Source organism: Pteropus medius, unplaced genomic scaffold, assembly GCF_902729225.1.
Source record: "Pteropus medius unplaced genomic scaffold, Ma_sr-lr_union100, whole genome shotgun sequence".
Lineage (NCBI taxonomy): Eukaryota > Metazoa > Chordata > Mammalia > Chiroptera > Pteropodidae > Pteropus > Pteropus medius.
Window position 1 is genome coordinate 10341468 of NW_024350926.1, and position 25287 is coordinate 10366754.

The 25287-nt window shown below is 47.9% G+C and overlaps 1 protein-coding gene and 1 long non-coding RNA gene across 3 annotated transcripts in view; one reads left to right on the forward strand and one right to left on the reverse strand.

Moving 5' to 3' along the window:
* LOC120585532 (hairy/enhancer-of-split related with YRPW motif protein 1) overlaps window positions 1–25287 on the reverse strand; it is a 217759-nt gene that overhangs the window by 188851 nt on the left and 3621 nt on the right. Inside the window, exon 1 of one of the 2 annotated variants that reach the window (XM_039841931.1) lies at window positions 284–469. The exons of the other annotated variant lie outside the window; for it this stretch is intronic. Coding sequence (XP_039697865.1) covers window positions 284–356 — 73 coding nt within the window. The 5' untranslated portion in view covers window positions 357–469. Of the gene's footprint in view, window positions 1–283; window positions 470–25287 lie in introns of those variants that run through there. 2 annotated transcript variants of the gene reach the window in all.
* On the forward strand, window positions 19588–21437 carry LOC120585538 (uncharacterized). Its single transcript, XR_005648405.1, has 2 exons — window positions 19588–19950; window positions 20434–21437. It is a non-coding gene; the product is annotated as an uncharacterized LOC120585538 (long non-coding RNA).

Below are 25287 nucleotides of genomic sequence, written 5' to 3' on the forward strand. Positions count from 1 at the left end.
AGTTACACAGGAGCAGGATTTTTTCATTTATTTTTTATGTCAGGTTTATTTTGTGCACCGATCTATCCCAAAGTGCCTGGGGCAGTGCCTGACACGAGATCAATATTCACTGAATGAACGTCCCCGCCCAGCTCTGAATCTCTCCACAGCTCCCCGCACTTTATCAGACCAACTCCGAGCCTCCTCTAGGGATTCCAGACACTGGTGGCCTTTCCCGCCCTTAACCGCAAGGATCGGACTCAGAACTCGGGGAGCCAGTTTCGTCTGCTTCCTGCTTCCTTACCCCGTGCTTCGTTGGTGTGTCCCCTCTCCAGCAAGGCCCTGCCCGATACCACAACACCTTTACCTGACAGCATCGCACCTGCTGTCAAGGAGATGCCCTTCCCCGGGCCTCTGAAACGCTGTCCCTTTTCAAACACTTTTCCGAATCCTGAGCCCTAACGGGCTCCCTTCCAAAGGCTCGTCTTTTGCCGAGAGCCTGACATCCCACACCTCCTTCTATGGTGGTGACTCGTGCCTGAGTCACGTCCCCTCTGCTGATGGGCGCTAACCCGGGGCGCCCATGGCATCTGGGATTGGGGCACATTGTTTCATATAGGAGAGCCGATGGCTGCACATTTTACAACTCAGACCAAGCAAGGTGCCTGGCAATCAGCGAAATACATCGCACCAGTAGTATAAAGGGCTAAAAACATACAATCACAGCGACAGACACAAGGGACGCAGAAAAGCCATTCGACAAGATTCATCACCCTTTGTCATAGAAACAATCAACACACCGGGAACACGAGGGGACTTTTTAAGCCTGAGAACACGCACTGATGAGACCCAGTTAACATCTGCTTAGCCCCGAGACACTGAACGGCTTCCCCCAAGATCAGAAACAAGACAGGCTGTCTGCTCTCACCACCGGTACTCAACATTGTACTGGGAGTTGTAGCCAGAACACCTAGCGACGAAATGAAATAAACGTCTTTGATCTGGAAGTGAAACAACTTGCAGATGACACGATCTTCTATAGAGGACTAAGGAACCGACTATACAACTATTAAGCCTCACGAGTGAGCTCGGTAGGTTTGCAGGATATAAGGTCGATACACAAAAATTATCACCTATCTATAGAATCACAATGAATAAAATGAAAATGAAATTAAGAGAGAAGTGCCACTTACAATGGCATCGAAAAAATTAACAGAAGTGCAAAATGTATATTCCCCAAACTACATGATATTGTTGAAAGAAATTAAATGTAGTCGAAGTAAATGTGAAGACATCCCACATTCATGCATCAAAAGAATTAATATTGTTAAAATGGCAATATTCCCCAGATCAATGTACAGATTTACAGATTTAATGTAATTCCTATTGAAATTTCACCTGACTTCTTTGCATAAATTTACAAGCTGATCCTAAAATTATTCACGTGGAAATTCAAGGGACATGTGATAGCCAAAACAATCTTGAAAAAGAGGAATAAGTTGGAAGATGCACATTTTCCAATTTCAAAACCTACTACAAAGTTGCAGTAATCAGGATCATGTGGTATGGACATAGGGCAGTGCACGCATCTGCTAGGGTGGCGTGACATAATGAGACATGTATGTGGCCTCATCACTCAGTTGCTGACACAGAGCTCCGAAACCCCTTGAAATTTCCTGGGTCACAGGACTGTCTTTTGTTCTGACAAGGCACTTCTTGGACAGCTTAAGGAGAGAGGCTGGTCATTAAGGAGAGAGGCTGGTCATTAAGGAGAGAGGCTGGTCACCAGCGAGACCACGCTGTGATTGGAACCTCGGGACGTCCAGCCCCAGGGAGGGGAGAGGAAGTGGAAATGGAGTTAACAATCAATCATGCCTGCATGATAAAGCCTCCATCAAAACCCATAAAGCATAGGGTCTGAGGCACTTCCTGTCTGGTGAACACACAGGTGGTGAGGTGGATTGTGGAAGCTCCAAGCCCCTTCCCCACGCCCCACACTACTTACCTCTGTAGTTCACTATTCAGCTGTATCCTTTATTACATCCTTTCTGACAGACCAGTGGATGTAAATACGTGTCTCCCTGAGCTCTGTGAGCCATCGTGTAAATTATGAGACCTGACGAGGAGGTTGTGGGAACCCTCGATTTATATATAACTAGTTGATCAGAAAACCCAGGCTTGCAGTCGGTGTCCTGGGCGGTAGTGGGGGCAGGTGAGCAGTCTTGTGGGATTCAGCCTCCGGGAACTCCTGGTGACTTGCAGGATGCCCGGTTGGTGTCTGGAGACTCGGAGAATGGTTATGAGTAGAGAAGAACAGTGGGCTTTTTTCCTTGTACGTTGCCATAGCAAAATATCACAGACATCATGGCTGAAACGACAGAAGTTTATTTCCTCACAGTTATGGGGGACAGAAGTCCAAACTCAAGGTGCCCTCAGGGTATTTGTGATGGAGTCTCTCTTCCTGGCCTGTAGCCAGCTACCTTCTGGCTGTGTCCTCACATGGCCTTTCCTGTGTGCATGTGTGTGGGAGAGGGAGGGAAGGGAAGGAGGAGGGAGAGGGGGAAGGAGGGGGGGAGGTTAAGGGGGAAGAAGGAGGGGGGGGAGGGAGGAGAGAGAGATCTCTGGTGTCTCATAAAAGCAGCAGTCCTATTGGATTAGGGCCCCTCCCCGATGACCTCATTCAGCCTTAATTATCTTCTTAAGGCTGGATCTCTGGGTGAGGAGTGGGGGACCACTAATGGGTGAGAGCTGCCTTTTGGGTTGATGCTCTTAAACTGATTGTTGTAAAGATTGCACAAGCACATCAATATACTAAAAACCACTGAATTGCATACTAAATGGGTGAGTTGCATGGTATGAGCATCTTATCTCAATAAAGCTGTTATTTTTAAAAAGCAAGGTTGGGGGGGATAGGGGAGGTAGATGGGGTAAAAGGGGTCAAATATGTGGTGACAGAAAGAAATCTAACTATGGGCAGTGAACAAAATATATATATTGCATTGTGCCTTACTGTTGAATTGTACATCTGAAACGTACTGGATTTCGTTAACCAAAGTCACCATAATAAAAATAAATAAAGTGTAATCTTTTCAATTAAAAAATAAATTAAATAAAAAGGGCTTGGATAATCTAAAAAAAAGTAAACTGTATTCTTTTCAGAGGCCCAATTTAAATAGAAACCCCCTCCTCACCGCCCCCCCTCAAGCACACCCACAAAATGCACCTGGTTAAATATTTATAATCATGGAATATGGTTAAACATTAGTTTAGAAGCTCATTTATTTTATCCCCATCCAGTCTAGTGTCAATTTCTTAAATGTATTTTCTGGTCATTTAGCAAACCTATCATTAAAATATAAGATTCCAGACACTGAAAAAAATATCAATAAATAAATAGATAGATAAACAAATAAATAAATAATAAGTCAAAGGATAATACTGTATATAGGATATACAATATGATCCCATTTGTACACATTTTTACACATGAGTAAGCGTATATGTTGCATATATGTTGGAACACGGAGGAACATTTTCCGGAAAGTCAAAAAATTTAACACCGTCATTGGGAAGGGAGAGACTTTGGTGAATGGGTTAAGGAAAGAGGAATTTCAATTTTCATTTTATCCCTTGCTGTTCACTTAAAACTTGTTCTACACCATGTAAAAGAAAATGTAGACTTTTTTAAAATTAAAAGAATAAGAGCTTTGTACCGTAGTTAAAACCACACAGTACTGGCATAAGAAAAGTTAAAGGGATGAATCAAGCAAACTGCAGTCCAGATCAGACCCCTGCACACAAAGGAATTCATATATGACAACAGTTAGTACCAGCCGATAGAAAAAATAAACCCTTCCTTAACTTAGGCCAGAAATTCCAGATGGAATAGATAAACATTAGTAAATATACCCAATAAAACTGTTAGAAAAACTACAGATTACCTTCATAACTTAAGTGCTGACTTCTCTAAGATACAGAACCCAAAAGTTGCTAAAAACTGGCAGACTGGGGTACATACCAATTTAAACTCTATTATGATCAAAGGCAGCATAAGTTAGGATAAGCGGTAGCTCGCAAGAAAATATTTCCAACAGTTGTAAGTTTATTATCTTGCACCATCCAGATCATAAAAATTCAACAGACGGTATCTTAAAATCACAACATCGAAATTAAATTAGTCTTTAAATAAAATAAAAGGTGGACTGAATTACAGGTTCATTCTTTGAAAGTTATTGATGGGACTTAAATGCAACGTGTAGAAGTTAAAAAGCAGCTTTAATCTTGAGAATGGCTTGTGTTTTTATCAACGCTGTCATCAGACCCTCTTCAGTGAGCAGCCTAAACCAATGGTTATTATAATTATTTCAGCTAAAAAAAAAACTAGGACAACTGGTTCTCAATAAGCAGGTTTTCTTTAATTACCATATGTCTCACAACATAAAGATAGCATTCATGTGGTGTTTAATATAAAAAAATCTGCACTAAGGTAAACATTCGAGTTTATTTATGTTGGTTCTCTCCTCCTCTGTCCGCACATCTTTGTGAATATACCCAGCAAGGTACAAGATCATCACCAAGAGAAATAAAACCAACACTACCATTTCCCACTAAGAACAAAAAAAAAATTCAAAACTGAGGGTTATTTAAGGCACAACTGCCACCCTTTCAAGGGCCCAGCAAAGGCAAGATGTGGCAGCAGCCCCAAACGTACACAACGTGACAGGACCCTTCTCCTCTCTGTGCACGATGAAAGGCCACATTATTCAATTCAAAGGTCATGGTCACACAGACTGGGGATTTTGATCGAGGGTTTTTATAACGAGCTCTAAGAAAGTCCTAGGTTGACTCTGACCAAACGCAGCCGTCAGTCCTCATCAAGTCCATGCTGCAAAACTAACAAACACATGGCATGAAAGCAGCCTGACACACGCAGACCAGCCGAACGACCCCCCGGAGACGCAGGGCCACGTGGAAAAGGAAATGCAATTTGATCGGCCCCTGAACTCTGCACAGGGACTTCCTGCTGGGACTGCGTTCTCAGTCCAAATGCCTGAAGTTAATTCCAAAGCAAAGCCAGCCCAGATGGAGCCAGGCTGCCTTTAGGACACTAAACCTGCAGTGGTCACTCACCTTTCCTTTCGTCACCCGGCACACGTGGGCAGCCTGCTCTACAGACAGGGCCCGCTCTGACTTCTTCCTTTCCTCTAACTGTTTGGAATATTTCCATTGATTTCCAGCCGACTTCCTAGAGCTATGAGTAATTAAGACATAGGGAAAGGTTTCTGGTTTCTTTCAATCATTAGTAATTATATAATGAAGACGAAAGGAATTATATGTCATTCTCTCCCTTCCTAGTTTCTTTGGTTTGTTTTTTCCTTTTCTCATTCCTCGGGGTGATTTTCTGTTATTTTGCCTTTATTTCTGGTCCTTATTCCTTAACAACAAAGTGATCTGAGCTGTGAGATACTCTCCTGAGTTCAGCCGTGCCCCTCCTCACACTAACATGAAGTTTTCTCCTTATTGATTTCTAGGCAGTTTGCTATTTCTCTTTTTATGCTTTGATTGGAGGTTTCATGAGAGCGTGTTTCTTAGCAATCAAGTAGTAAGATGTTTCCAGAACCTCTTCACAGACTCTGTGGCCTGACAATCGTTTCACAAATGCACGAATGTAACTGTAAAATAAAATTAACTAAATGACAAAAACATTGTCACGAAATCTAATGACGCATGAATTCAGCAGGCGTGTGTGACAGAATGAGCCCCTGGCTCCTCCTCGGGGACCTCTGATGTTCTCGCTTTCACTCCCCACAGGTGGCGGGAAAGCTACCAGCTGGAGAGGGCCTGGTCCCCGAGCTTCTGCGTGCTACGAAGGTGACAAGGGTAACAGCCAGGCAAGGACACCACATCCTGGACCGTTAAATGAGAATCGAAATTTTATGATGGGAAGCCACTGAAACTTTCAGGTTGCTGCGAAGGTATCCCGTAACCTGGAACCATTTGTGATCTCTAAACACACACACACACACACACACTCACTTATGTCGATACAGCACGTAAAAATATAAAAGCAAATATGAAGCCATTAACAGCTGTTATGTTATCTCTCAGAACAGGGACTAGGAGATTCGGAAAGTAGATAAAGGTACTTTTACTTTTCACTGTATATTCCTCTGTGGCTGTTTCATATATATATATATTTTTTTACATTTACTAAAAAGGATTTCATGAAAATCAGAGAGCTGCTGAAAATGTCCCAGGTTACTTAAACAAACCGCCAGCTGTCTACAGTGCTACAGACTGTACCACGTTACTGAATAAACAGAACAGCCTTATCTCAGCTAGAATGTCCTACGTTTCAGCCTTTATTATTAGCTAGAGAAGTCATAAAAAGAATTTTTGTTGCCCTTAGCTTTTATTCTGATTTATACCTACCTTTATGCACAGAAGGACAAGATATATTATGTCTCACAGCGGTAAGTTCTATTTTCAGTAAGTAAAATATTTGACTATGAATTAGAGAATTGACCTCCATCCATTTCTTCTATCTTAAACATGACTAGGTAATAATTTATCAAAGTTTTACCATATCCATCCATTGAAATGTGCAATAATTTTTAAACCATTCATTTCTTCACTTTTTTTTTCGTGTTTTGTAAATTTCTCCAGACCATGTTTCCATCTCGATTTTTGGGGGGGGGGGGGGCGGGGAGGGGGGTAAGGAGAGGACAGAATATTAACAGAATGACTTCATCCTTTGTAAGGTTGTATCCCAACCATAAAAACATATAAATTATAGGATCTTTTAAAACTTTAAACCTATGAGGTTTGCTCGAATGTCTTGTAGCTTAAAGGTAAATTTTGGTTCATATGTTCTTTCACTTACTTTCAAGAACTTAAACGTATAAGCAAGATTCTAGTGTGACAGCCCCTCATTCTCATCCCCTTACTTCTATTAAATGTGCACGGGTTTATTAATAATCACAAGTTCTTGGTTGTTCCTTCCACTCACATCTGCTCGTCTTGGAACATGAATTCTTAAAAAAAAAAAGTTGTTTTTGAATCATCATTATTATTATTTTAAAAATCACAGCCAGACACAAAATATTGAACAAATGTTTAATCATAAAGTAGTATAGTCACATAAGCATATCATTCATGTTAAAATTAAATCGTACTAAATGCTGTTATATGAAAAGTTTTACAGCCACTAAACTTTGAGGAAGGCCAGGAAGAAAGCCCACTACAGCGATGACGAGGCAGAGGTCCGCTTTAGTAACACGGGGTACGACTTAGCAAATCACCCAGCGTGGGGTGCACCCAAATACCAGCTGGCACCCCGAGGGACACAGACAGAGCCCCTATAAGCGCTAATCTGATATCGTCCCATATCCAGCTGGGATCCTCCTCCTCCGTCTTCAGAAGACCAGCATGTCCCCAACCCTCCACTCCGACCCCTCCTGGGCCAGACTCCGGCTGATTTCTCAGAGTTACGGCGCTATCATCCTCTGGGGGCTGGTGTGTCGGGAGCTGATGGGCCACTGCGGAACACTTCGTGTCCTCCACTCCCTCGGCCGGGTCACGATTTGGCCACGCCCCGTCTACCATGGGACGGGGCACCCCACAGTGACACCTGTGATAAGACTAAGACGGTTATTCTGAAAGACAAGGTACTCAGAGGCCGCTCACAGCCATACATCCCCTACGGCTACTCCAGGTAACACCCATCTGTACCAAATGGCTATAGACTAGATGTGACGAGAGAGGCGTCCGTCTGGAGAGAGAGTTTGTGCAAAAAGGCAGTTCGGTACCCGAGTTCAGAACATAGCTGTAAACTCAGAAAAACCAGGACTGCAAACCCAGCCCTACCGCTTAGTAGGCGTGTGAGAGTCTGAAACTGAAGCTCTCTGAACCTGAAGTTCCTCCTCAATAAAACTGGAATAATAAAAATCTACCTCATATGGTTGCTGGGCCGGTTAGGATTAAACCTTTCTCTGTTTGCAAATCATTCGCTACACGGTAAGTGTTCCAGAACCGGTCACTAAAATTACAATGACTACTGCTTGTGAGTCAGGGTCCTGTGGGCAAATTTATCTGTCGACCGACTCCCCCTCCTCTTCGCTGACACAATACGACGACCAGTGGCCACACAGACTAGTGCGTCTCGGGCGGACAGGACGCCGTGGCGAGGTGGGAGAGGTGCCAGGAAGCGAGGGGCATGGCGAAGCCTGAAGCTTGCTAAAGACAGGATATGAGCGCGGACTTCCTCTGCCACTCCCTACTGATTCAGAGAAACGAGCGCAGGTCTGCTCAAATAACCCGAGGGAGCACCGCTCACGCGGACAGGGTACCACGCAGGGGAGTCCCCTCGCGATGGGACCAGCACTGGGCTGGAGGAAAAGAAGGGGCAAAGAGAACCTGGCGGTCAGTTTCCCTTCGTCGTTAGTGACCAGGGAAGCCAGGCTCCTTTTGAGTCCTTAGTTCCTAACTTTCAGATTCTAGCAATTCCATCGGCCATAACGCCCCGACGCTGATGGGAAAAGGAAGATTCATTTGGTCATAATCTGTGACTTCCAAGAATAGGTTATAGAAGGCAGGTCCAGGCGAGGGAGTGACAGGGCCACACGGAGGTCCAACGGCAAGGTGACTGAGCCATCCTGGAAGCAGGTATTGGTCCACTCAGCTGTCAAGTGACTAGGCCCGAATCGTCATCTTGACCGCAATCTCACGAGAGAGCCCAGAGCGGGCCACCCGGATAAACGGCTCCAAGGCCCCTTCCCGACTCATTCCTGTCAGAATAAACGTTCGTCGTTTTAGGCCACTAAGTTTCGGGGGAATTCGTTCCACACCAACAGGTACCACCAACACAGCTGCCCAGTCCGGAAACAGAGACACACGAAGCCTGAGGATCCTCGACGTGAAGGTGAGGCGGGTGGGACGCCCGCGGGGGTAGTGACGTCCCCTCGGAGGCACGCAAATGCACGCGAACGCATGCGAACACACGCGAACACACACAAACAAACGCGGGACGCAGAGCTACTGAACGTCACCGTGACCGCGAGATCTGGCGAATGTAAATGTGAAGTTCTCTGTAGCCTAGACATACACACTACTATACTAGTGTCAAAAAAGCCACAACCGAAGAGTCGATAAACTGACTAGAACCTACCCAAACCTTCCTCCTTAGACCTTTGGACCCAACTCATAATTTTGGTAGCGAAAAGGGGTCGCCCAGAAATTCTGCCTGAACATTTCCATTTCCAACTCCCACCTTCGCAGACAGGTCGGCTCACTTTCCCAGGCAGCAGCCAACTGATCTGTATCTCGACGAACCACCTGACCTGGCGGTCTCACTCCACCTGCCACAGGAAGGCTTCCAGTGCAGCTCAGGTGAGAGGAAGCCGTGACCGAGACTGAGCAACTCTGATTCCTGAGGCGCTGGCTCCTCGACGTCTCTGACGCCTGCATCACAAACACACATACGCACACGACTCAGAACTAAACCTGGAATTTCGGAAAACGATGCCCTGCATTACGCTGTGAAAGCTGCCATTGGTGGAGCCATTTTCAAAGGGAGGGACTGCCTGCCCGTCTTGCTCCTTAAACCTCTGCACTGTTTCGACTGGGCCAGACCTTTGGACTGGGCCACCTGACACTGTCATTCAAGCAACTGTTGTAAAGCCAGCAGGAAAGCCGACGCCCTGCCCACTAGGACTGATGACGAGGGACCCTCTCTGGACAGAACAGTCACCAGCCACTGTAGCTAAAGAGCAGCTCAGCTTGTCAGCACCAACAGGAATTTCCTTTGCCTATTCATGTAATTATTTCCTTTCCTTTTCTCATAAAAACCCCTGCCTTCACCCTGTGATGGGGGCACTGTTTGGGTTTTGCCTGGATCTGCGCTGCCCCAATTATAATTCTTTGATCCCAAATAAACGCTTATTGCCTCTTGTTTTGGCGTTTTACTTTTAGGCTAACGACAACATGCAAGACGTTTGCCATCGTTCTGCTGTACTTTGTATTAAAACAAAACGAAACAAAACAAAACAAAATACAACTGGTCAGAATCCATGACCCGATAATGGGCCCCAACACACAATTTGAAAACTAAAGCCTAAGACAGACTCAAGAGTCTCCCAGTTAAAAGACAACCATGAAAAAGAAAAGTCAAAATAATGAATGCTCTCAGCACCAACCCTGTGTGAATGCCTAGTTCCCACATCCATAAAATACAATTAACGCTGGGGCTTCCCCCTAATCAAGCAGGTCCTCCGGCAGTTTCTATTCAAATGCAGGTAATTAATTACCCAGGTCCTAGACTCCTCCAGTCCTCCAGCTCTACCTGGAAAATCTACAAACAGCGCACTAACATGCCCCTTAACACGCTAACTAGTCTGGCTCAGAGGCAAATTTTCAATCGGTCAAAAAAATTTTTAGAGGAAGTAGGAAGGCAGCAAAATAAAACATCAGCAAAACACTAAATCTGCTCGAATAGAGACCAGTTAAACACATTTTTGTACTTCCACAAAATGAGCCATTTGTTACAGTTGAAAAGTAAAATCGATCTACAGGGACAGAAAGTAGATTAGTGGCTGCCTGCGGGTGGCATTGTCATGCCTGCAAATAGGCACAGGGCTGATGGGACCGCCACTCTGTGAGTTAACTAAGAGTCCTTGAGTTGTACCCTTAAAACAAGTGAATTTTAAGGTAAATTAGATGGTAATTATTTATTGCAAATTACACCTCAATAAAGCTGGTTTTTTTTTTAAAGATTTATCCATATATGTTAGCTAAGGAAAAACACCCAAGAAGATACGTGTCATTTAAAACAATCAAAGTGCAGAAGAACGTGTCTGATACACACTTCCCATGGGGTTTTTAAATAGTTACGCATGTTATCTGCATGGACATGGCTGGAGGGACATCCAGGAGCTTGACCCGGGCAGTTGTCCCTGGGAACTGTGTCGAGGGTGACAGTCTGATTTAATTGTGCTCCCCTTGTACTGCCTGAATGTGTATTGTTTTTCATAAGCATGAAAATAAGCCGAAGACGCCCTCAAAGGGAGGGCTCGCACGGGAGCCCGAGCTGACGACAGCCCCGCTCACAGTGTCCTCCGAAGGAGGGGCCAGTTCGGACCGTTTTCTCAGTGGAAGACTGTGTTGAAAGGTGACTGTCTTTGACAATAAGATAGCAAAAGCCACTGAGTCCTCAAGCTGACACCTCATTGCATAAAACGCAAGAGGAAGAGCATTTGCATGCCCTCCGAGGAGAAAGATGTGGTTTCGTGAGATTTAGTGGTTCCTCTGCCTCTGCAGCTGCAGGAACAAAACTCAGGGTCAGAGTGGCTTCTGCTTGGCCGCTGTAGATCTGGAAAGGCCTTCGATACCTTCTACTCCAGTCCCGGACCAGATGCATCTCGAGAACTGAAAACACACTCCTCGCGAACACGTATCAAAAATAAAAATACGCAAATGAGAAAACTGAAAATGGGCCCCACAGGGCGGCTGGACGCCACGCTCCCGGGCTCGGACCGGCGGCCCAGGGCTGGGCCTCGGCTCCGCCTCCTCGCTTCGCCTCATTCCTGGGTTTCTGTTAGGCTGGGCGCCTGGCTACTCGGGGCACAGACACTCTGAAATTAAGAACCTGTGGCTCACCACCTGCCCGTCTCCCCGACTTCCCCCAAACGCGGCCACCTTTGCCCCTAATCAAGTCACCGCTCTGTCACTGTGTGGCTTCCTGATTCAGAAGGCCACGGTAACCAGAATTTGGACCGTAAACCACCAGCTTCCTAACTCCTCTGACCTGCTTCCAGGACTGTCCGTGGCTCCTCCCACCAGATCCTCACCTGCTTGTGGCAGGTCTTCCTCCTCCCAGCCACCCCGACAACATCGCCATCACTGCCACCTCTTGTCACAAGACCCTCTTGCCAACCAAGCCTGTCTGCACCGCACCAGCCCCTACAGAGGTGCTCCTCCCTCCCCGCCGCCCGGGCTGCGGCACGGTCCCCTGGAGTGTCACCCCCAACAGCGTGGCCCCTACTGCCACCTCACCCACCTGGGCTACGAGGATCATTTCAGCTGCGCTATTCAGCATTCAGACACCTGTGTGCACTGGACACCTGCCATGCTCCACACGCTGAGACATTTAGAACAGTGCTGTTTGCTTTTCTGATACGGCAGCAGCTGGGCCGTATGCAGTGAGCTATGATGCGCGTGCCACAGAATCCGCCATTTTAGAGAGCACAGTTCAGTACTTTTTACTATAGTCAGAGCTGTGAAACCAACACCACTATCTACCACTGTCTAATTTTAGAACATTTCTTCACCCCAAAAAGAAACCCCACACTCATCAGCATCTAGGATGGCGGTTTTCGGGGAAAGAAAAAAAAAATTCAGAATTGCAAACTTTTAGGACATTTCAAGTTATAAAACACTCATGTCCTCCGAAGACTGTACAGTCTGTAATTTAGATTAATAGTTAATAATTACCTTAATAATGAATTACCCACTGTTAGGCAAACGCACCCCAAAGGGCAGGGCTAAAGCTCTGCCTTCGGGGAAATTCGACACGACGTGAAGTAACAAGCAGGAGAGAGAAGGGCTGGGCGGCTCTGGACAGCGCCTGGGCTGACAGACAGGCTCAGACACTGAGGCTTTCTCCGGCCTCCTGAGCTGCTGGGTCAGTACCGGGGCATTTACAAACAGGGTGCTGGCGTTCCGGGGAGCCTGCCTGAGCCCCGTCACCCAAGCAGGTCCCGCAGCCCAGCTCTCCTGCCTCTCGGTCTTTTTCTTAGACCCACAAGCAGGCCCTGTGTCCCCCCCACCCCACTAGGCACCCTGCAATTTCTCATGTGACGGGAAAAGCAGCCTACTTCGCCCTCTATGCAAGACAAGCCCTGCTTTACGCAAGGCCCCGGGGATGTTTTCCGTGCTGGTCCAGCTGCGACAGGCTGTCACTGGCTCCACGGCCCACGCGAACGGTCTTTCTTTGCTTCCTGGGGAGATCGAGGATCCTCTCTAGAGCCCAAGTCCTAGGCTCCCCTGGCGTCACTCCCGGAGTGTCTGCGGGACCCCAGGGACAAGGAGAAGTCCTTGTGCCGGCCCATGGGGGTGGGAAAATGGGCAAGAGTTAGCAACTTAATTAAAACGCGGTCCAATTCTAATTACTTTCCAGTTTCTCCAGGATGACATCATCCTCACTCCGCCATCCAGGGCTGAAGATCACCTGAACCGGGGCACACGGGCTCCACCTGCGAGCTGGGGAAACGGCTGGCTTTTTCCAGGAACGGTTTAGCTCTTTTCTCAGAGGCGAGGCGGTATTGAGTGGGTGTGCTCATTAGTCGCTAAGCCTTTAATGGCCTGAAAGAGATTAACGAATTTCTGGAAAGCAATCCGTCAGCGGAACGATGGCTAAGGTTTCCCTGTGGCCCCTGAAGGCATCTCGGTGCAAGACACCGGAGGGCTGCCGCCCACGTGGACACGCACACGCACACGCACACGCACACGCACCCACAACCCCAGCACGGACGCCGCTCGCACACGAATTGGCTACAGACGGCTCATCTCCTCTGAAGATGCGCTGGGCTCCCCGCACCAGAATGCCTGGCTCCGTTCCCCTCCGCCCAGCCGCAGGGGTCCCCCTCGCTGGGCTGCTGTGTCTCCCGCGGCAGCGAAGGCGCACGAGCCTGCATCCAGCACCCACTGCAGGCGAACATCAGGTCCCTGTCCTCACTGCCAGCGCCGGGCAGTCAAACCAGGGGTCCTCCCCCCACCCCGCACCTGTGTACAAAAACGACTAGGAAGTGACCGGACCCCTGTTAGGGAGGGAGTGGTCCCCGGGCACGAAGTCTTGGTGGACCATGGAGAAGCCTGCTCTACAGTCGGAAACCGCTTTCGGAAAATGGGGAGAGTCAGAGAAAGCCAGAGAGGAAGAGGAAGAGGCACAGTAAGATTTATCCTGGGCAAGACTCGACCCTCGCCCACCTGTCAAGGACCGCGAATGACAATGAGAAGGCGCCTTGGAGGGGCGACCTGAGATCAATTTACAAGTTCCTGAGAGACACCCAGAGGCTGGCCGTCACCCGTCCCCTCAGGAGAAGCTGTGCCCCAAACCGCGAGGCCTGAGCCCTGACATGAGGACTGAGTAAGTCACCTCTACTTGCCTTGGTGGCTACACATCCCCAAAGACACTCCAGGGCTGGGAAGACGGCCCTCCAGTTCACCGCAGACTCACACGCAGCCCCAAAGAGCTTGGTTCCTTTGGAAAGTACATTTTCTCTTTGATCGAAACTCATTAAAAACTTAGCAGAAGGCCCCCCACAAGCATGCTCCAGGCTAATTCCATGTAGTGTCACCCTGTGTAGCTTACTGCAGCCGACCCCTACACCATTACCCTCCACCTGATACATGCTCCTTAGGGGTCAAAGCCACGGATTCAATTCTCAAGAGTCATGGTTAGCACAATGTCCACCACTTGAAAAGCAACCAACTAATCAATCAACTAGAAATTACCATTTCTAGAACTTACAGGTATCACACGATAGTACTCTGGAGACGAAAAATGTATAAACAGTAAAAAACCTACTAAAAATTGGATAGATCCATTTTCAACATGAAATACATTGGTTAAATGTTTATTCAGATTCTAGTACATGTGTGACTGTATGAGAGGCGCCAAAGCAGACAAAAAGAAGCAAAACACTTCTCGAAAAATGTTATTTATGCCCTCATGACATTCATGAAACATGGAGATTAAATTTTTAAACAATCACGAAAGCCACATTCGTTCAATCCATAAGGTGAAGTCCATATAAGAGATTCCAACGTTTAAATTATATATGACAAATTTTGTAATCAGCTTTAAAAAAAAAAAAAATTCAGAGTATAGTCAGAACCAACCAAGGCATTCATGTGTCTTCAAATGAAAGCAATCCTTGTCAGGCAAAGGGATATTGCAACATTTTGTTCTCTTATGTATGATGAAGACGCTCATGCTAATATTACAAAAAATTAGTAAATAAACTACATCTTAATTTTACCAACATACAAGGCTAGGATTTTGCGATAGGAAACCAATTTTGATTAAAATGATACAGTACTTTAAAAAGCTATGGAACGGTTAAAAACGGTAGACATTACAATGTGGGGGCCCACAAAGGAACTGATCAATACTCATGAGAACCAGGAGGGCTCTTCGAGCCGACTGAGGTTAAATGACCTTCCGCTCCTGCCCCCCCACTCCCACCCAGTCCCGAAGGGCCTGTGGTGTTGTCACGCCGCTGGCCGCTGGGACCAGCCCCTGCTTCTCCATGGCAACTGCGAGGAGCACTCAGCGCTGGGACAGCATCGGACGCCCCGCCCATCAAATATTTATTACGTTTCAGAGCAGAGATCCTCCTGAGGAAGTTCGGGAGAAGCACACACGACTCAGAGCTCTCCTATCAGACCCGCTGGCATAAAGCCAGAGAGGGGTGGGCAGCTGCTGGACTGTCTGTCCCTTTTACATGGCAATCAGTGTCCGTTTCTTTACATGGCATTCAGAGCCTATTTTAACCAAAGCCGAGGGTTTTCACTTTTTTTAGGCCTTCTCAATGCCCTCAGCACCACATTGTGACAGAAAAACAAAATCTAAGAGAACTATATCAGTTTAAACCCTAATAAGCCCCGTAGATCTTGCTCATTTGCATAGAATTCAAGGTCATGAGTTATTCTGTGGGTTTTTCTTTGTTTCCACACACCACATGGTTCAAAATGAGTAACGGTCTCAGGCAGAAGTAGTTCCGGAGGGGTCCCCTATGTATGTGGGAAGCTCTGGTGTTCAGATTAGCACACACTGTATTATCATGTATTAGAGTATTTTCACGTCCCAAAGCAGACGCGCAAAAGTAGGTCCTAAGTATTCGGATTTCCCGATGACAGAGGGGTTTCTTTGCTTTAACAGCAGATTCTCCCAAGAAGCTGGAGGACACAGGAGCGACCTTGTTTAAACCAGGCTTGTGGCCGGAAATGAGGATGATAGGTAAAGATTTTGATGGCGAGTGGTCTTCGCACAGTGTCACCATAGAAGTCTGGACACACTTCTGCGAAAGCAGTTTGGGCGGCGGCCAAAGGGCAGGATGCCCTGCCGCTTCTTCTTACGGGGACCTGGTTCGGTGCCTGGCACACAGCGGGTGCCCGGAGTGGGAACGGGTGACTGTCAGAATCCTGGGAACTGTCCCCCTTGGGGGAGGGCACACTGCGGGACCGCCTCCCCCCCTGAAGCCACTCTTAGGAGTGCTGGCAAGGACACGGCAAACTTGGAGAGACGAAGACATACACCAGACCTGTTGGTCAGGGAATATGACAGCTTCCTCTACATAGTAGGCCTACCCCAGACTAGACCAGCCAGCATTTCCACTTGTCTGAGGCAAAAGGAGAAAAAAAAATTTTTTTCTTCATTAAAAGCAATGCCCTTTACTGTAACATCCTTCCTGATTTTTTTTTTGGGGAGGGGTGTTAAAAAAATCTCATTCGTTTTTTAAATGTTAGCTTTTTATGGGTGGTTTTAATGACTTGGCAAAACAAGGAACCGACAACCTCCGTGATTTTAATCTTACCCATTATGAAACTCGAACTGTTAGGGAAGGCGGCTGTGACCCTGCCTGGCCCTGCCCAGCTCACCTCACAGGAATCAGAGCCAGGGCAGAGCCGGGAAGAGGAATAACCGGTTTAGAAGGTGGAAGGAAGCCTCGCGGAAGGGGGCAGCGCGTTATAAACACGGAGTCTGACGTGAGGGAAGAGAATCCAGAATTTCAGGAGAAATCTAAGGAGGATTTCTCAGGAAAAGACGCCCTGGAACCATATCCCCCAGCAGCCTTAGTGAGTGAGCAAGTTGTTCCCGAGGGCGATTCTTATCAATCAAGTACACAGAGAGGGGAAAAGGCTGTTGAAGGTCACTGTTTTAGGAAGTCTGTAGAAAAGGCAAAAAGCCCGGCCAGCCACCTAGCGCGTTTCCAGGTAGAACCTGTGGAGGGCCCAGGCAGCAGGTTCTTACGCTTTTCCTGGCAGCTCTGGTTGAGCCCCAGGTTAGGAGGAGACGCAGGGCGGGGTGCCACGGTGGCACACATCATGAAGGGGCAGGGTGACATTATGGAGAAGAAAAAAACGAGACAGGAGACACATGTGCTCGGGCGGTTTCACTTCTCAATCTGGCCCCAGACCAACGGGCCTGCCTGAGGGAGGAAGGAGCAAAGATGTTCCGGCCAGCACTGGTGGGTGTTAGTTTAAAAAAATACTGTAAACAACTGAAATGCACATTGATCGAAGTTAAACGAAGGGATAGTGGTACCCTGGAACACTATGCAGCCGTGAAAAAGAATGAAATTGTCGACACACACTAGCACAGAAAGCTCGCCATGACACAGAGCTCAAGGAAAATTCAGACGCATTCGCTTTTTAAAAGACAGACGGATACACACACGTATTAATCGTCTGGGTGTCCCCAAAGTGCGGTGCCTGAACTAGCCTCGCCTGGAAACTTGGTAAAAACGCAGCTTCTCAGGCCTCCCCAGACCTGCTGAGTCAGCAGTGTGGGTCCAGCCACAGGCGTCTGAATGAGCCTCGGAGGCCAGGACCGGCTGGACACCTGTATCCAGATGCCTACGAAAAGGTCTGACAGAACTGGTACCTTCTGGGGGCTCGGAGCAACTGTCTTTAATGTTTCCTGAACAAGTGTTTGTTCTCCGTATTCTCCTGCCCCTTCTCTGTAACGAGGAGCGTGTCTTCATGCTTTTCCCCCGTAACTTTTTTAGATGCTCCAGGTGCCAGGAGCGGCCTGAGCAATGGGGTAACCTGCAACTGTGCTGGCGGAAAGCTCATGGGAGGGACAGCAACCAGGACGGCCTGGCGGGCGCTGCCCCCGAGCTGCCCGCAGAGCTCAGCTGGTCTCACGGGTGTCCGCCATGGACAGAGTACACGACCAACGGTCAGCTCACAGCAGGGCCGGCTAGCTGCCAGCGGATCAAAAGGACATTGTTCTGGAAAAGCTAAACCTTCGTGAAGTCTTTTGTTTTCCTGTTTTGTTGATTCCACAGCACTGCGCACAGTGGGGACCAGCGCGCTCCCAGCCCCCCATGTCTTCCTCCCATTTGCTGGGACGGCCCTGCAGGGGACAAGAAAGGGAGCTCTGACACCTAAGTCACAAGTCTTAGTGAGGACATCCAGCTCCTACCCCTCTAAGGCCTGATCTGATCTCCTCCTTCAGGGCAGTGGGGCCTGGAGAGAGAGAGAGACAGACAGACACACACACACACACACACATTGTCATCACTGGTCACACACTGTGATTTATTTCCCAATAACTTCAGTCAGAAGTAAGATCCACCATTATTCACAATACCATTACTGACAAGATAGAATAAACTCACCAGTGCAGGCAGGAATGCACTTTAAACTAAGGTGTACAAAAACCTATCTATCTGTCTAATAATAGGATTAGCCAGACTTAATTTTCGGTGGAGATGGCAATAAGAGGTGACACCTACTCATCTCCGCACTGCTGCTGCCAAGTCCTGTCCCAAACCAGGGATAACGAGAAGTGGTGTTTCATAAAGAACTAGACATTTTCCACGTTGAAGCTGATGGATGTCAAAAGTACCTGGTGCCGACACAACTTTAAAAGCCAACATCTGAGATAGCCTAGGTATTCTTATCTTCGCTCTGTGATAAATAATCAAATAAAAGTACCGTTCTCTATAAAAAAAATAAGTGCTCTGCAAATTTCACTTTAGAGAAAAAGTTGAATAAAAGGACACTCTCGAACCCGGGCTTGGGGACATCAGCTGCTCCAATTTCAGGCTTTATTCCCCCGGCACCGCTCGCTTGGTCCCCGAGGCGCTGAAGCCCCATGCTGGGAGTCACGGTGGGACTCCGAACAGCAGCTGTGTGCCATCCAGCGTTCTGGGCCTGGCTTCCCCGTGCTACCGAGAAAAATCACCGCGTTTTTAAACCTGAAAGCCAGCTCAGTTCTTTTCTCCTCTCCTTTTAACGAGGCCAGCTTGTCGGTTATATCCATTGAGGAAGCTTGGGGTCTTTACCCAGGGAAGATGAAGCAAAAAGTGCTATTACGGCCTTGTAGAACAGAAACAGCCAATTAAAAAAAACAACATCCAGAGCAGTAAAGAAAAATACGCTTTACCTCTAAAGAGAACAGACTTAAAACCTGAGCAGAGAGCATGGGCGTGTGGTGCCAGCTTTATTACAAGATCATTTTGTACTCTATGTATTGTACTGGGGCTATTCCTCAATGAGTCAGGAAACAAGCTGAATTAAAGGCAGGACCCAGGATGCACTGCCTTTATGTCACTATGTGTCGGAGGCGGCCTCGGCGGTCACTGATGTGCAGTTTACGACGTGAACAAGACCCCACGCCTCTCCACTACCGGGGTATGCCACTCCCGGGCCCGGCCTTCAAGGCACCTGCTAGAACTGACATCTTTGAACACCCAGGAATGGCTGGAGAGAGGACGCAGACTGGACCTGCCTCTACCTCCCCCACAGCCCCCACCTCGGGAGCAGGTCGATCCGGAACCTCGTTTTCCTCGCCCCACCTGAGCCCCCCACTCAGAGGTAGACAGCTGATGGGGAAGAGGGCGGGCCATGTCCTCTGGGAAGGCCGGCCTCCCACAGCCTCTGACACAGTCACGTGGGCCGGGTGGGGCCGCCTAAGGCAGCCCGGGCTCCAAGTTCAGGTCTGACAGGCTGCCGTGAAAACACCCTTCCCACGCTCTCCCCAAATGCCCACGCCGTCAGCATCCTCAGCATCCGCAAAGGCGACTGGCAGACCCAGCTTCAAAGATGCGCCTTGGGCCAGAAGTCAGGCGCAGGCGGGTCCCGGTCCCGCTGAGCAGCAGAAATCCGATCTCCTGGAGGCTGCGAGGCCGCAGCCCGCGTTCCAGCCAACGCTGTGACGAAGAACCCGAATGCTGAGTTGGCAGGGTGTGTGCAGGGGAGAGGGAGGAGGGCAGGGCATGAACACCGTGAACACCTGTGCTTCAGCGGTCACTGCCACTAAAACGGGTCCATGCTGCCATTAGAGGATTGGTCCCTTAGTGAAAATGCTATGCTCAAAGAAAGACCAATACTGGAACACCAACGAATAAATGTAGAAGGGTGCTCACGATCGCTGGGCCACGAAGGCTTTTATGCAAAAGAAAGGTTTATATATGTGATAAGAATTCCTGCAAAGCACAGAAAAATGCTCAGGACGTCGGCACAGCTGCTGTAACTGTGCAAAGCCAGCAACTGAAGGAGAGTACTGACAACCACGGCTGCATCCAAAAGAGAGGAAAAAAGTAGGGGGGCCGCCCAGGGCCAGGATCGATCGGGGCGCTCGGGGCCCGGCACTGCCCCGGCGCTGGAGCCAGGGGGAGCGAGCACCAGGGAATGCGGCCTCAGCGACAAATTCCTTCTCTTCCACAGGCGCTCGCAGAAAAGATCTAAGAATTCCTAACTCCTCTGAGGCTGACAGGCCGAAGCCAGTCCCGCCGCGCCCCCTGCAGCCCTCTCCACCTCGAAGGGACGCGCTTAACGGCCACGCGGCCAACGCCACCCCACCTGTCTTTTGTTCAGTGCAGAAAGCAGCGATGTGAGGTAGCGGTATTAACGGGAAAACGAACATACGCCAAAAAAGTCCCCCAAATCGCATGTTCTCGTCAAAAGCGCAGGAGTGGGCGGACGGGCACGTGCTCGGGGGACGCGGGGGGCCTCAGGACTGGGTCCTGCCGACCCCGGTGGGCAGGAGTCCTGAGAGGCCCCCGGGCCCAGGTGCAAAGGGCGCCCACCCAGCAGCCTCCCCCCGAGCTCAGGGAGTTCCAGCTCGCACGGGGTCCGTGTGCCAGAGTCTCAGGTCGCCGTGACACCAGGACGGAGCCCCACATCCTGGAATGGCACCCGATGAGAACTGCAACTGACCACTTCCCTTGATTCCTTTAGGACGGAGCGAGAAAAATCAAGTTTCTTCCTCATCTTCTAATAAGTTTTTTAAATGATGCAGCCTCAAAGTGTTTCCATTTTGCCCAGAATTCATACAGAGACCCAAAGGGTTAAACTAATAAAGGGTGCTTTTTGAAACCTCCCAATTAATAATCCGAAATGTTTTTCTAAGCTTTTGAGTCATCACACACCAGAGAGAAAGTGAAGGAGAGAGAGAGGCCTAAATTAGGTTTGCAAGAGCAATGCAGTTAATTAATAATAAATGAACGAACTAGAAAATCCATTTTCAGGTTTTCTTTTTAATTCTTACTGGAAAAAATACTAAGAGGAAACATGAAATATATTGAACGAGTCCATGAAATCCCATAAGGAAAATCGAAACAAAAAAGAACGAAGCTCTTGAGTCCCACTGGATGGCCCACGTGGGGGTGACAGAAGGAGGAAGGAAACTGAAATTAGGCGGAGGAAAAAAAAAAAAAAACAGGAAGAGAGAGAGAGAAGGCAGGAGAGGGGAAAGGCGAAGACAGGAGGCTGACGCCGAGGGCCCAGACGGAGAAGCCCCGTGGGAGCGGGCTCCCGTGTCACTCTGGACTTGAGCGAATCGTCGGTCACCTCGCGCGCTCTAAAAAACCGTTCCGTCAGCGTTCGATGCTTTCCAAACGTGACATCCACAGTCGCCACAACGAACAGAACAATCAGCCCAGGAACTGTCATCAGACCTTGCTCCGCAGCGACCCCCACCCCGCCACCCCCAGAGGCAGAGAGCAGGCCTCCCGGGCCGGGGTCCCCTCCAGAGGCTGAAAAGAGGAAGTGAGTTGGAGAAGAGGCTGTAATTTGGGGGGAAATAAAGCCCCTGAACCCAGAGAAACTGTCATGTGATCATCACTATGGGTCGAAATCTTCATTGACTCCTGAAGCCATGAGCAGCAGCGACCATCTCAAACTCGGTGGAAAAGGCGGCTGGCAGGGCCGTTTCTCTTTCACCAGTGACCTGGGGGCATGGACGGTCCAGTCGGGGGACTGCCCTCTGGAATGAAAATTACTTCTCAAGAGAACCGGAGAATATGGGACAAATCCAGACACTGTACAAGTCCATTCCACAGCCAAGACGCTCGATGACCCAAGCGATGTGCCGGGAGAAGACACCGGTTTGGGGAAATGAAGAAACCACAGCATTACTCTGATTTGGCTCAAATGCCACCTCTGGGCTGAACTGCTTCTCACACCGCCCGGGGCGGGAGAGTCTGTCCTGCTAACAGCAAGTGCTCACTGTCTGCAGGGCTCACACATGAAAGCGAATGATCGCTTATGGAATTGAGCTCCTTGAAGGTCAAACTCTAGACATCACTATTGAAATACATTTTGCTCTGAAAGCGTCTTCACTGAAGCCAGCGACACATACCACGGGCGCAGCGAAGCCACGTGCTCCCTCTGCCTCTGCTTCCTTCTCTCATTTTACAAACACACACAGACGTCAAACATGGGCAAGAAAATCTCCATCGCTGATCCCGAATGTCCTTTTAAAACCCTACTGGCTTCTGGAAAAAGCAGTCCGGCCTTTTGCCTTCTCCCCCTTTACCATTCCCACAGGCCCGAACTCACGAATCCACAGGAACGGCCCCCCAACACCCGCACCCCGATCCACAGAGCTCAAGCCTCTCAGCGTTACCCACCACGGGGCCTCATTGCCAAAGCCAGCATCTGCCTGCCAAACGTGGTGGCCTAGCTGTACGCTTGTTTCTCTGGCCTCGCCCGTGAGCCCCAGGGCAGGCATCGTACCCTATCTGTCTGTACATGAAATCTTTAATCTGAACTGAGTGAGCATTTTACAGAAATATCTAATATTCAGTTTCAGAGTCAGTATCTACTGAACACCAGCACCAGTCACGGGTTTTTACTTAATTTTCACAAATATTTGTGGTATCATCAGCCTCAAAGAGGTTTAGTGGCTTATCTCATAACCAGAAAATAACGAAGCCAAATTTAGAACTCAGACCTAACCGCAAGTCCGGCGTTCTTTGCCTTGAATGTTTGTAATCAGTTCTGATAACACAAGGACAGACACACGGCCTTATTCAGGTGTTGACATGCACCTTACTGCTCCCGTCCCGTGCCTGCTACCGCGGCCTGCTGCTCCTGAAACGAAGCTTTTGAAAGGAAAAGGGCGGTTGTATATCCCTCTTCCAGACATTTTTACATATTATGCTACAAAAATTTAAACAGTTTAGTACATGGAAACAAACAGACAGATCGACGCGTAAGAAAAGAATACAGGAATTTGGTGTCTGGCAGTAGTATCTCAAATCAGTCGAGGAGAAATCCATTAGTCTGTGAACGGAGCTGGCCAATTCATGGAGAAGCCAGCTGAGCGGAGGCTGCCTAAGAGTCATGCCTCACGCTTTTTATCAAAATAAAGATGGATGAAAGATTTAAATGTAAAAATATGAAACCATAAATAAACTCAAAGTGAGGATGGCATTTCTAGGAATGAGTCAAAGCTAGAAGCTAAAAATAAAAACCCATCGATTAGTATTTCTGCTTGGAAAAAAAAATCATTTTAAAGCCAAAAAAGTAACAATAAAGTAGAAAAAAATATTTTAGCAATTCGTATCATGGACGGAGAGCTACATCCTACCAATCGAGAGGAAAAAGACTGAGAACACAATAGAAAAATGGACCAAGTATATGAAGAGACATTTCGACAGAAAATGAAATACAGACCTTACACGTATCGAAAGCAGCACGCCACCCTCGATTTAAGAAATGTCTATAATGAGACGCATCCTGAGAAACCCCTGTTCCCCGATGAGCTGAGCAGGGATGAAAAAACGTGACAACGCCCTGGCCACAGCGGATGCTCCTCGTCACTGCGGGGGTGACGGGCACCGGCCCGTGCAGCAGGCCTCAGCGCTGTGGACACGGAACAGTCTTCCAAGAACTCTTCCCACAGACTCACTGGCACATTTATCGAACGGCTTGGATACGATTTTATTTCTTGCAGCTTTGTTTTAACAGCAAAATATTAGGGGAAACCCACGTGTCTGTCAACAGAGAACGAGTTAAAGATCACCCATAACGGAGGGGGAGGGGCGGTGCAAAAACATTTTCCTCCCACCTTCTAAGTTCTCCACGCTGGGCTAACAACCACATTAACATGAGACAGATCGACAGGAGAAAATGTCCACAATTTATTAGGATGTACGTGCAGGGTGGGGAGGGCGCCACAAGAACATGAGTCGCAAAGATGCACTGGGCGGTCGAGGTTTATGTGCCATTTTGAACAAAGAAGAAGGGGACAAGGGTCTGGGATTTCAAAGGAAAAGCAGACAACTCACAGGAAGATGAGAAAGAGCGAGCACGCGGGGAACAAATTCTCGCTGGGCCACCCAGAGGCCACGGGACACGGATGGAAGTCTAACACAGGCTTCGCTAGATTTCTCTCTTTCTGCCGCATTCGGTTTATATTATGAAGCTGAGGAGACGCTCCTTTCCTCTAAGTAGGTGTTTCTACCTGAATTCCTTCAGGTGGATAAGGGGGAAGGGTCAAAGGTTCTTTCTGAGTCTTTGGTTTCTGAATAACCAGTTCTGAATCAATATCCCAAAAGGCATGTTTTGGGGTAGCAAAACTTTGGTCCCCCTAAGTAACACAGTATATCTACAAACAGCCTTTAAAAATGAAGCAGCTCCACATAACATGTCGAGTGACCTCTAAAACATACCCTGTATTTAAGTGAAGGAAGTTAGGCACCAAACCATGTATGCCAGTTTATATAAGATGACCACACGAACATATACATAAATGCATATTTAAATATAAGTGTACGTATAGCTACATACACAGACGCTCTCTGGATGGACGAAGAAACTGGTGACGACGGTGGCACCGTCACACAAGGGATACAGTCCGAGAGACAGGAAAGGCAGGGAGACGCACGTGTTGCGACCTTTCAGTCATTGTGAATTGTGTCACGTGCATTAACTACTTGGCCACACTAGTCAAAAGGATGTTGGAGAAGTATGTTTTAACAATACGCTGAGGTTTTTTTTTTAAGTCAAATTACAATATGAAATATTCAATAAGAGATTATTTTGCAATGTGTTAAAAAGTTTAGATAAATGGATGGGCACAAACCAATATGCCAATAGCAATTTTTCAGGGTAGGATTATAAGTGATTTTTTTTTTTCCTCCATCTATATTTTCTAGTTTCTCTAAAACGAACAACTTTCTCAGCTACCAAAAAGTATTTTTAACTCAAACGTGTTTTTTAACTTCTACTAAACATTAAATCCCTCGATCCCTTGGACATTTTCCAATAAAAACACACTGCTAAGATTATAGT